Source organism: Tachysurus vachellii, chromosome 8 (genome assembly GCF_030014155.1).
Source record: "Tachysurus vachellii isolate PV-2020 chromosome 8, HZAU_Pvac_v1, whole genome shotgun sequence".
NCBI lineage: Eukaryota > Metazoa > Chordata > Actinopteri > Siluriformes > Bagridae > Tachysurus > Tachysurus vachellii.
The window spans coordinates 14,378,091-14,390,439 of NC_083467.1; the positions used below are offsets into that span (position 1 = coordinate 14,378,091).

The window sequence follows — 12,349 nt, forward strand, 5'->3', positions numbered from 1 at the left end:
AGAGTCTCGAGTCACACAAACCAGAAATAACAACAGGGCTGATTTCTGCATTGGGGTGTTCATTGTGTTAATTGTTAATGCTAATAAACTTTTAAGCTGTGTTTTAAAAGCATAATAAAGACAATGTCATTTATAGTTATAAAGTGTATTTATTATTGCAACTAAACAGTGGGTAAAAAAGAGTACTAAATTCTACCATTCATACGACTCTCAACTTTTTGTACCTTTAGAGTGTATATTTTACCTAGAAAGCTGGAGAAACCCTTGAAGATACCCACTTGTATGACCAAGATTATATATTGTACCTTTACATTGTAGGTCTACCTGCTATGATGCTGAAAGTTCCTTAGGCACTAAAGCTAATTAAATATCCATCAATCTCCCTTTAAGTCATTTTAAAGTATAGTAAAAATAAAAACAAAATAAACACTACAGGTACAAAAATGCATTATTGTGGACACCACCTTAGTGCCAAGGAGAGTTTTATTTTGATGCTTTTTCACTTCTTAAGTGCAAAAGTCCATTGAGAAGGCACTGGGTTGTACTGCGCTGGTGCGCGAGACACATCTCGAGTCCGCTATTATCTGATTGGCTGAATGTCTGAACAGCAGCGCGTTCGCTTTGCCCACCCACCGTTTATATAGCAATCCGCGCACATTACTGACTTCCTGCACCGAGGAGGTTATTAGAACCGCGCGCTCATGGCAGCTAATGATTATCACGGTTACCTGCGGAACCATATGGACATGGAAAACGGGGGATCGCGCTTCCAGCCACCGACCCAAAGCGCCCATAAGCCGCTGATTTTCGGCACGCTGGCCGTGATGGGGCTGCTGCAGGTCGCGTCCAGTGTCACCATTCTGCTGCACTTGACCGGTTATCTCCGCGAGGTGAGCCATGCAAAAGCACACTGGCACGATTACAGCACGAGCCGTGACGCGCGTGAGCTCAGTGCAACTGTGTTGACCTTGAAGTTATTTGTGTGTGAGTGTGTGTGTGTGTTTGTGTGTGCATGTGTTTTTTTTGTTCTAAAGTACGAGCTGTTAGAAAAGTATCAGATTACCGCACAAACCTAAGCTGTGTTGTAAGTTTCAGTGCGCGCGCGGTTTCGCTTTTACCTGCGTGTCCGCTGTAAATCGCAGCGACTCACTTATGTGCAAAGCTGGAAATGGCGGTTGGGGCTTATCTCAGCATGTATGTGTCGCTTAGACGCCCTTTTTTGAAGTTCATCTTCAAGCAACGTGTTCGCGCCGTTTAAGTTCTTCGAAACAAACAAACAAAACAAAACAAAAAAAAAAAAACAACGCCACAGCATGTCGCCTCACTGGTTTGGGTTTTGGCACGCGCACAACAGCACGAGCTTGATTTTCCGACTCGATAATCGCATGTGGCAGTGTTCAGCGGTGTTCAGCGGTGTTTGTCAGTGTGCTAGCGCACAACTCCGAGCCGTTCAAAGGGTTTGTGGGACTTTTATAAGCCAGAGGTGTCTCTACGCTCTGGAGGCTGCTGTGCTTTCACAGTGCTAAAGGATGCTGGTGTGAGAGGAAAAGGCTGGAAATGACATTCATTAAAACAATCTGCTTCCAGTTTTTGGGATACTTTATTAAATTTGACATAGAGTGAGAGGGAGTGAGAGAGAGACACAGAGGGAGAGAGAGGGAGAGAAAAAGAAAGAGTGAGAGAGAAGGAGAGAGACATAGAGAGAGACACACACACATATATATACACACACACACACACACACATATATATATATATATATATATATATATATATATATATATATATATATATATATATATAGAGAGAGAGAGAGAGAGAGAGAGAGAGAGAGAGAGAGAGAGGATCTTTTTAGCCCCGGACAGAAAGCAGGATTTGTGTAGTAAACATGTTTTAGATCTTCTCAGCTCCCATTTGCTTATTTAGGGGTTTAATATTGAACTGATCATTAATTTAACACACACACACTCACACACACACATGCACCACACACACACACATGTACAAACACACACACAAACGCAGGCATCACAACATGATATAAATCTTAATGAAGGCCAGATTCAGTTTTTTTTGCTGTTGATGAGTCTTTACTGTGAATCCTGTGTTGTGAGGCTTTGGCATGAAGACTAGTGTATAAGTGTGTGAGAGGCTTTTATGTCCTGTGGTAGAGCCCAAAGAAAGACACAAGATGAATTTCAGTTGTATTTGGCAGAAAGTTCAGATTGGCTTTGGATGCAGAGAGAAATTCAGATGAAGAACATTTCTTTTTTTACTGTGGGTAAAAGTAACTTCTTTTCTTGTATTATTGAGGAAAATGGAACGAGTAAATGAAACAATAACATCTTGAATCTAATTAGTTATATTATAAGAAAATGCTAATCCACACACATCACACTTATCTTAGACAAATTGCAGTTTAACCTGCATATGCAATGGAAGGAGTCATGGACATTGTCACCTGTATAATGAGCATGCTTTGGCTCGCATATTTTAATCACAGCAATTAAAATGTGCCCTGGTGTACGAATGATTTGGTAGTTGTGTTGTCTTCTCAGAATAAACTGCTTCCATCACAAATGTCATTTTTGCTTAACAAGCCTGAGATCCATCAGTTCATGCGTTCAGATATCTACACATCTACACATCTGTCTCAGGTTTGCTCTGTGAACAAAACAAAACCCTGTATGTTTTTTTTTAAGTTCATACAAATGACAAAGCATGCAACTGCCCCATATTGAGTCGATTTATAAGCCATTTTACAAGCAAGTGATTGAATACAGATGCAGGACTGAATCATGTTTGTTATTTTCCAGGTCGACCTTTCTTCAGCTCGGCCTATAGAGGTGAGTGTCTTTGTGTTGAGATTTAACTGCTTTTGCACTGATTACGCCACAGAAGAGTTCTTACACAAAAGGGGTTCTTATCTTTATTTGGTGCTCTGCAGCTTTGGTGTTTAGTTCTTTTTTTTTAAGTCTGCTTAGCTGATAAAACGAGTCATTTCCAAGTAAAACTAGTGCTCTTTAATTCCAAGTAAACTTAAAATGAACATATAATGCTATTTAACTTGGTAGAAATAATGATTCTCTTTTGTTGACATCAAGGATATTCTTGCTGCTCTTGTACAGGCACGGAGCCACTGTTTTCTCATAATTTGTTTAAAGCAGAAGATAAACATTGAGCTACATACCGCAGCTGCTGTAAACCATTTCCTTAACTGTGGTGGTTGGGGCTGCCTGTGTAAAGGTCAAGCCAGAGAGCTTGGGCCTGCTGTCTGTCAGGATAACCACTATAAGGAATTAACATGCATGTCATCAGTCTCCTCATATAGATTTATAACAAGGAGCATGTTTACATAACCTGGGGTTGGTTTCGAAACAGGGAATTATGAGGTGCATGTCAGTGCTTCTGTCCTTGCTGCTGCTTCTCATTCCTTCTCAATGACTTATGAGAGAAATGCAGTGCATCGCATGTGGCTTTGGTAATGGACCTCATAATCACTAACACTAATCATCAGTGCAGGTGCCTCATGGCAGCACATGGGAAACACGTAAAAATGTTAGAGCTTGTTATTTTGTAGCTTGTACGTATTTATGACACTCTCAATATAATTTGATAGATTTTTGGCCCGTAGTAGCACTGACTCAAACCACCCACATGGCCTGGGAATAGTAGTGTATTATCTCATTATGTTTATAAGCATTTGAGCAATGAGTTCTTGGTCATGCTCTTTTCACTATGAACTGTCAGCTTGAAAGTTTGCATAGCCTCAAATGTTTTTTCTAAGAAAAACTAAAAAGCCAGTGTTTAAATCCTCAAAGTTGTGTATAGCGGCCTGAGCTTTGTATGTGGGCCTCCCAAACTCTTACGGTCGTAGCTGAACAGCATCCAGAACACTGCAGAGAAGACAGCTAATCAAAGCTTTTAATCACAACTGTCCTTGTTGTGTTTACTGTGGAATGATAGCTATACTATTGTGAAAAACATTGTATTATAGTTCAGAAGCATTTGACACCTTGTACTGTTCTCTAGCACAGAAGAGTATTTGAACTCAGTTAAGGGCAGCACATGTGAACGGCTGATGTTTGGTAATGTAGCTGTGGATTTTGATGAAGCTTTCCCAGATTTAATTCATCAGCCCATCAGTTTATAAACAGCAAAACCGACTGTAATCATGTAATGTTATAACGCATCACTTCAAAGCTTTGCAACAGTCAACATAATTAAAAGTACTATTTTCTAAAATCTGAACAATTTCCTGGCAGGTCTGTTTTAGTGCAGTACCATGTACTTCCAGTAGGATTCATTTGAAACACTTAATGGATCTCTCAGAATTAAAACGTCATTTGTTTTTATTTTGAAATGAGTAAATGCCTTATTTTATTTATTTTTTGTTTTCCTGTGCACACACTAAAATAGGAACATTTTTCGTACAAATAAAATACATTTGAGATATCGACATTTTCATTGTATCTATTTGTTTCACCATTCAAAGAAATCAAATATCTATGAATCCATATATAAAAAAATGCCCACTGCAGTACACTTCGGCATGAATGGAGTCAACCTGCATGTAAAAGCTCTGCAGTCTGTTGGTTAAGATGTGTGCTCTAGAGCTTTGTCCTGTCTTTGATAATTATTTAATAAAAAAAAAGGGCTCAACGTATGCAAAAATACATTTTAGAAATAAATTAAACATTTTATTCAGAAAATTGCAGCACCCTGGGAAAATTGTGTGGCCCACCGTGTCCTCCTCTTTTACCCTCACATTCTTGCTATTTAAAAAAAACTATTCATTAATCCATATTAATTAGCAACGTGTCAGAATTATCTGACAGTCTTAACCCAGTAATAGCTGATACACATCCTTTGTTAATTTGAAGCCAAAAAATAAGCTAAAACACTAAAAAACAAACAAATAAGAAATGTGTGATTTATAATGAAAATGCTTTGTGTAGATTTTCATGAAATTGAAATGAAAAACACATATAACATACACAAAAGATCAGTAGAGTCACCTTGAGCTTTATCTTTGTCTTAAAAGAGAGCAAATAAACTGCAGTTGGTGAATATAATTGATGTTAACTTGCCTATTTTTATCATAGCTATCAAATAAGTGCAAAACTACAAACTCAACAAATAAAATTAAAATGTCTATCCTGAATAAAACCCAGAACCTAATTCTTATACTGAAATGGATGCCCAGTTTTGTTAATCTTCCTATTTGTACTGTTCGCAGTTCAATGTCCTTGCTTTTTGAGAGTGTATGTGACTCCGAAGTTTGGCTGCCAAACCCCCAAGCCAAAAAAAACCTGTAGCATTCCTTAAGTTAAACACCCTTCTGAGATTGTAAAGATACAAGAATGTGCCATCTTTATCTCACCTAAATCACATCAGTGATCTATGACTTTCCATGTCCTAAAAACAGAAAACCTGTTCAGTCTAAACTTACTCGTATACTTGAAGTCTACGACGGTTGATGAATTACAGTAATACACAGTTAAAATATGTGAATGTAGTGTGAAATGACAAAACTACAACCATTCTACATAAAAGTATAAAGTAATCCAGTTATCTGGGTCTTTGGGACATGTAAAATTTATGAATGATTAAGCAGGAACCAAGGTTTTTTGTTGCTTTTAAGCTGCATTGGATGGAAAAACAAATACAAATTCCATTCTCATAAAAAGACAAGTGCTCTTGGACTTTTGCTGTATGTTGCGTAAACAGGTTTTTAGTTGAAATATATTTCCACAATAATCACACATAGACAACAGATGATGTAGATAGTGGTCATGAATTAAAACAAACTTTCACAATGGTTTAGAGTGCACTCTAAACTTTAGGATTCTTGCACACACAAAACAAGATTTCTTTCATCGCTTTCTGCCATCTGATGTTTAATAAACTCATTCATGCGGAAAATCTCAACATTGTTTCCTTATTTGTAAAGGCAAAGGCGCAGTATTAGCTGTCTTCCATGGCAAACACTAAGCGTATGCTCTGCATGTTTTCATGTACGCTTTGGTTCTATTTGACATTTGTTTTCTCCAAGAGACATCATAACAAAGGCCAGCGCCAGCCTCATTAACATGCAATGTTACAGGAAATGATTGCAATTCAGTCACGGGCCAAATGGGGCCACATTCTGTCTTTTTTCATCACACACACAACAGTCTGTACACTGCTGTAGATAAATCGCCATTTTGCACACAACCTTTGTACATAATATTACAATTGTCTAATTGCATTCGTCTTCAGCTATTACATTTTCCACTGTGTCATTTATTTACACTATATTCACAATCTTGTTATTTCTCAAATCTTGGTTGTTGTTGCAGAAATCACTGAATTGAAATCACTGAAATTGAGAGAACTTAGACAACGTACAATTTCGGTTTTAATTGAAAAATGTTATCATTCCTTTCTTAATCAATTATTTGGATAGTTACATATAAGATTTTTTAAATAAATGACATGCTGAACTTATCTTTTATCAATCTGAAACTTGATACCAGGTTTGTCACATGTTCTCATGATTTGACACACATGTTCTCATGCAGGTTTTTTGGCGCTGCTGTGTGAAAAGTCTTCATTCCACAGTACTTACTTAACCGGTATTTGCCATGTGTGGAAATAACTAGAGTTTGCATTAGTATTGCAACAATAGAGGCTTTACTTGTATAATAATCCCAGTTAACATCCTAGTTTTATGTTCTAACTCATATGTAAATGTCTTGCTCATCAAGCAATATGAACATTTATATATGTACAGGTGGGAATGTATTCAGTGACTCTGTAGTTTCCATCTAAAGCATATTTCTCCTCATTTTTATATATTTTTTTTAATATATAATAGCCAGGCTCTAGGTCACATTGCTCTAATTTTCTTCCCAAGTTCTCCCAAAGGTTACATGCCGTTTTATTCTGTTGTTCTCCAGGAAGTTCATTCTGAACCCATAATCGCAGGTGCATTCAGAGACATCAAGAAAAAGGAAAAACCCCGAAAAAAAGATCAAACACCCATAGCACACCTTTCTGTCAAGACGCCCATGGACTTTGCAAGCAGTAAGCAAACACTACTATTCAGCTATATCTGGACATTTATTGCACTGATGTTAAAGTTTTAACCCGTTACTTAAATTGAATTTTCAGCTGACTCCAAGGTTGTGACAACTATCCATTGGAACCAGTATCATGGCACGCTGATGAAGGTCAATTACCATGAGGGACGATTTGTGATGAAGGAACAAGGATTGTATTACGTTTATTGCAAGACCTGTTTCCGGTATGCTCCTGATCACGCCTCAAAGAAACAGGACGTTAGCAACGTCCAGCTGATTCAGTATATTTTCCATGAGAGTCACACCCAGTCTAATCTCAAACCTGTGCTGCTTTCAAAGAGTGGCGGGACGTTCAACTGGAGTGACCCAAACTACAACATGTACTGTGTGCAACAAGGAAGAGGTGTCCGGTTGGGAGAAAGCGATGGCCTTTTTGTCAACGTGTCCAATTCATGGCTCTTGGATCCAGAACCTGAGGGGACTTACTTTGGTGTTTTTAAAATGAACACCTGACTTTTGTTCATTTTTGCTACTGAACTGGTTTATGCACATTTTACAACCTTATGAACAATTTCAACATGACCAAGAACCACTGAGCACTTATATTTTAGATCACTGACTTCTGACTTTTTTCAATATTGGTTTATATTGTACATCATTAAGGGCACATCAGACTGTTCACTTTTGATATAAACATTTTGGCATGTTAACATTAACTGCCTCAGTTGGTTAGACTGCATTGCTACTTCATTGCAGACTTCACTTGCTTTTTATACTTTTGTACAAAACTTTGCAGTAAGAAACTGAGTTTGTGAGTGTTAAATCTAGGAACACACTTCCTGATATATGTCACCTGATAATCACTTGGGGTAGTTAATTGTGGAAGTTCAAGGGATTGCTGTAAGTGGCTGGTCAGAGTTTGGAATTGCAGCAGTTTGCGGTCACACCTTGAAATAATGGTTTTTAGTCCCATTTCTTCGACTACATAAACAGTGTCCATATGGAGACAGCCAACCTTTCCAGAGCTGAAGCAGGTGTATTAAGCAGTTAAAACACATGTAATGCTGTCCTCTCAGATCTGAGATTTAGAACCTCTGCTTAAAACCTTCAATTAAATATTCCTTATGCTCTGCTTAGCAAGTCGAAGTCCTGGAGCAAATTTGGCACTGATTTTGAAACTCCTAATTGATACAATGTTAAAAGATGAACAAAAAGGCTGTTAGAGGTCTGATTTGTGCCTTAGTTAGTTATATAAATGGGATTTTTGTTGGTTATGCAAAATTTCTTTAAACAAAGTGAAACAAAATCAAAGATAGCTGGACTGTCTTTTAGTCATTGTGAGAGCAGAAAAGATTGACATGAATACAGTGAACCAAACTGAGTTTGGTACATGCTAATTTAAAGAGTTCTTTTTCATTTCACTCTTTTTGGGGGAGATGAGAAAATGCACTAAATGTATTTATTTATTTTTTATGATGAACATAGAGATGGACATTTGTAAAATGTTCTATCTTATTATAAAACTCTTGTACAGTGTGTATGTCTGTCTAAGCTCCTTTCTTTCCACAGGTTTTGGATGACATGCATTGACTGTAGGTCAGTTGTAAATGCGCTTTTTTGCAAATGGGGGAAGCACAGGGCTCCTTTTAAACCTTATTTTGAGTGGTTTCTCATTAAAGAAACTTTGTATTTATGTATCTTGTATTTGACAATTCTGTGCACAAATTCTCATTCAAAGCAGCATTTATTGCTGTACAACATACAAGTTAAATTTCAAACTTAAAATTTTAAAGATTTTTCATATCAACAAATGTTTAGTTTAATAGTATTGTTTATTTATATCATTCAAACTAATAAAAATACTTTTCTAAATATGCCTAAAATGCTGTATTTGTGGTTTTTCTTTTTGTGAAAAGTTTAGTACAAATAAGTTATTCATCAGCTAGGTCAGTACATAAGGATGGGTAATTTTAACCCCTGATTAGTGAGAGAGTCACTGCTTGGTCATTAAGCAATGCTATTTCAATTATCAATATCAATATTCTGCCTATGTCTACGAAAAGTGTCTGTGAAATAAGTAAGATTATAACTCGGTAATGTAAAGATTGTTATGTGGATTGGAACAGTTTAAAGCCTTCTCTCCCTTTTGTTCTCTTACAGTGGTTTGCTGGAGCTGTTAGAGTCCTTTTTTCCTGTGTTCTTTACATGTGAAATGCATGTGTCATATCAGTAATAACACCCAGCTGTTTCAGGCTAATAAACACTGATTTACTATCCTAAGTACATCCAACCAGTGTTGCTTTCCAAATTTTTCTACTGGATTCCAGTCACGAGAGGTGAGTTTCCCACATAGTGGTCAGATGTGGGGTGGGTAGGGGCATTGAATGAAACAAAGACATGTTTTATAACCAAATGGTGCTTTTGTCAGCAGAACATGGAGCATTGATACATTATACGATTAATGAACTTTTTTATAGGATTTTGTGGTGGGATGAAAATGGCTTTAAGGTAGGATTTATGATGCAGCTGTGAGCTTGTAATGCACAGTAAGGTTACTTAGAAGTTTGCACGCTCACACATTCCTTCTTTGCTTACTAAGCCTTGGTTATTTTTGTTCTATGCCACATTTCAGAAAGAACTCTAACTGAAAGCTATCCATTCAAGTTTGGGCAACAACAACAGAAATGTACTGACCTCGGCTTGTGTGCCCACATGCTTCAGGACCTTGGACAGCACAGTTCCAATCTGCGTGATCCATCACGGCTCAGACCAAAGACTGACTGATATGTTATTGACTAGTTATGTTTTGATTAGTTGCACTTGTGGTCCCTCGTGGTTACAGGCTAATAAACCACTTTTTTGTAACTAATGATGAAGTTAGAGGCCAACAAGCATGGGGAATAGTTGCTAAATGTTGCTAAATGCCAATTTTAATATATTTTAGCTAATTGTCATTAAAGGTTTTATATGCAGTGATGCACTATATTGCCAAAAGTATGTGGACACCTGACCAATCACACACATATATATACTTTTGATATCATTCAAGGTTTAGTCTCCCTTCGCTTTTATAATAATCTCCACCCTTTAGAAGGATTTCCATCAATGCCCATTCAGCCACAAGAGCATTAGTGAGGTCAGGTGCTGACATTGTGTGAGCCATCAGAGGAGTCTGGCTTCCAGTTATAACTACAGTTCATCCCATTCGTACCTTTGTTCTTCCTCACCAGCATTTGCAACCATGTCTTTATGGAGCTCACTTTGTGCACAGGTACATTGTCATTACGATACACAATTGCGTCTTCTAGTTCCACTGAATACTATTGGTTAAGGTGTTGAACTACCAATCAGAAGGTTACAAGTTCAAGTGCACCAAGCTGCCATCACTGGGCCCCTAAACAAGGCCCCTAAATTACTATATAGATTTTCTGTAATATAACTATTATTATGTTGATTTTTGTAGTGTCAACATAGTGTTTTGTAGAAGTCAACATATCCACTGCAGCAAACAATTAAAAAAAGCCAATCAATTAAACAAACAAACAAAACAATTCACTGTTTTATAAACGATAATGTACAGTTTATATTTGATGGCTTTAAAAAAAGGAAAAAAAGCTATTGTGGCTAAGAAAATGGTCTGAACGTATTACTAAGTATTAGTAACATCCTCTTTGTCAGATACCACAGCTTGCAAATTTCTTTTGTAGCCAGCAAGGATTTTCTTTCCTTGTTTAACAAATTTCCACCCTCTATTTCTTGTAGAACATTTTATTTCTGAAACATTCTTGGATATAATACAGTGGTATTAAAGCTGTTTACCAATAATATACCAATTATGTTTACTATTCTGTATACCAATACCAATTAATACCATAATTATTATGTTTATTTTGTGTTTATTTGGTATAAGGTGTTTATTTTCCAAAAAGGATATCCGAAATGACAGCATCTATTTGTGATCTTCAGTCATTGATCATAAATCCATTCACGAGCTACTTTAAACCATTAAACTCCCAGGACGTGTTGTTAGGTCTTGAAATGCTTTTCTCACTCTGATAGTCATAAATCTTATTAGTTTCACATTAGTTACTAAATAATTTATTGTAATTACTGAATAATATTTTTAAAAACGTATATATTTAACTAAGAATAAGAAGAGAGTGTATTAAAAAGCCCTGCTGGTTATGGTAAATGCTGGTTAGCTTGCTGTGTAAACTTTCATGTCATGCTTTAATGGTTAGGTTTATTATTGCCAGCTCCCGTATACCACAATGAAATAACTTAGTGTCTCAGACAAGCCACATTGGTTGGTTGTAGGCTTCACCACATCATTTACTTTCATTGTTATGCTAAATTAGAGTAACCTTCTGTGATATTTGCTATTTCCTAGTAATCTAAATAACAGACATCTACATTTTCCTTCACTGTCACCCTGAGAGCAGTCTGTAAGCTTCCACAAACTTCTGTTTACTGAATTTCATTTTAACATGAAATTTATTTTATTATTTAATATTTAAATTATTTTAATTTATTTATTTTTTATATATATACAGAGGCAACATAAAACAAAAAGGGAGAAATATGCATGAATCATATAAAAGATATAGTATAAAATTTATTTAATATAAAAGATATATGTAGTGACATGAGAAAAGAATGTATATATGGATTGGAGAAATTGATGCATATTCTGAGTTCAGAGACTAAGAGGAAATAGTATGGACGTCATTCTAAAAATAACTGCAATTGCAACAGATTTGCATGGAATTAATGTAAATTAAAGTGATGCTTCATTGTTATTTCAATAACAAATAAAAGGGATGTTGTGGTTTCAGAGAAGGAATCCCCTTATGATTCATCCATGATGATGTTATTTTTAAGTAATCCAGAAATGATGGGCCTCCTTCTTCAAAGTAAGAGAGACTATTGCAGGCTTATGATAAAGCTGTCTGCATATGCATGCTTTAATCACACTAGCTGAGCAGCTTAGTGTGAATTTAATGATAGTGCAGCAACTGATATTTTACATTTGCTTCTGTTTCCATTTGTATAAAAAGCTACCACACACATTGTACATTGATTTAAAGATTGACATTCCAGGCTTGTGATGATCATTAAGGAAACTGAATTGTTTGTTGAATTGATTTATGCCTATGTTGTACAAATGGGAAGCACAGTGGTGCAGTAGTTAGCATTGCCACCCCACAGCTCCAGGGTACAATGATGAGCTCAGGGTATTGTCTGTGTGGAGTTCCACATGTTCTTTCCTTATCCTTGTCTCTCCA

The 12,349-nt window shown here is 36.5% G+C and overlaps 1 protein-coding gene across 2 annotated transcripts; it reads left to right on the plus strand.

Moving 5' to 3' along the window:
* Window positions 1–646: 646 nt before the first annotated feature.
* On the plus strand, window positions 647–8,947 carry tnfsf11 (TNF superfamily member 11). Of its 2 annotated transcripts, XM_060876426.1 has the most exons (5): window positions 647–890; window positions 2,817–2,846; window positions 6,942–7,068; window positions 7,156–7,288; window positions 7,404–8,947. In XM_060876426.1, the coding sequence occupies exons 1-5, from the start codon at window positions 702–704 to the stop codon at window positions 7,567–7,569; spliced, it is 645 nt and encodes a 214-aa protein (XP_060732409.1). In that variant the 5' UTR covers window positions 647–701; the 3' UTR covers window positions 7,570–8,947. The 2 variants fall into 2 exon arrangements, with proteins under 2 accessions (XP_060732409.1, XP_060732408.1); XM_060876425.1 differs by having other exon boundaries at window positions 650–890; window positions 7,156–8,947.
* The last annotated feature ends 3,402 nt before the right edge of the window (window positions 8,948–12,349 follow it).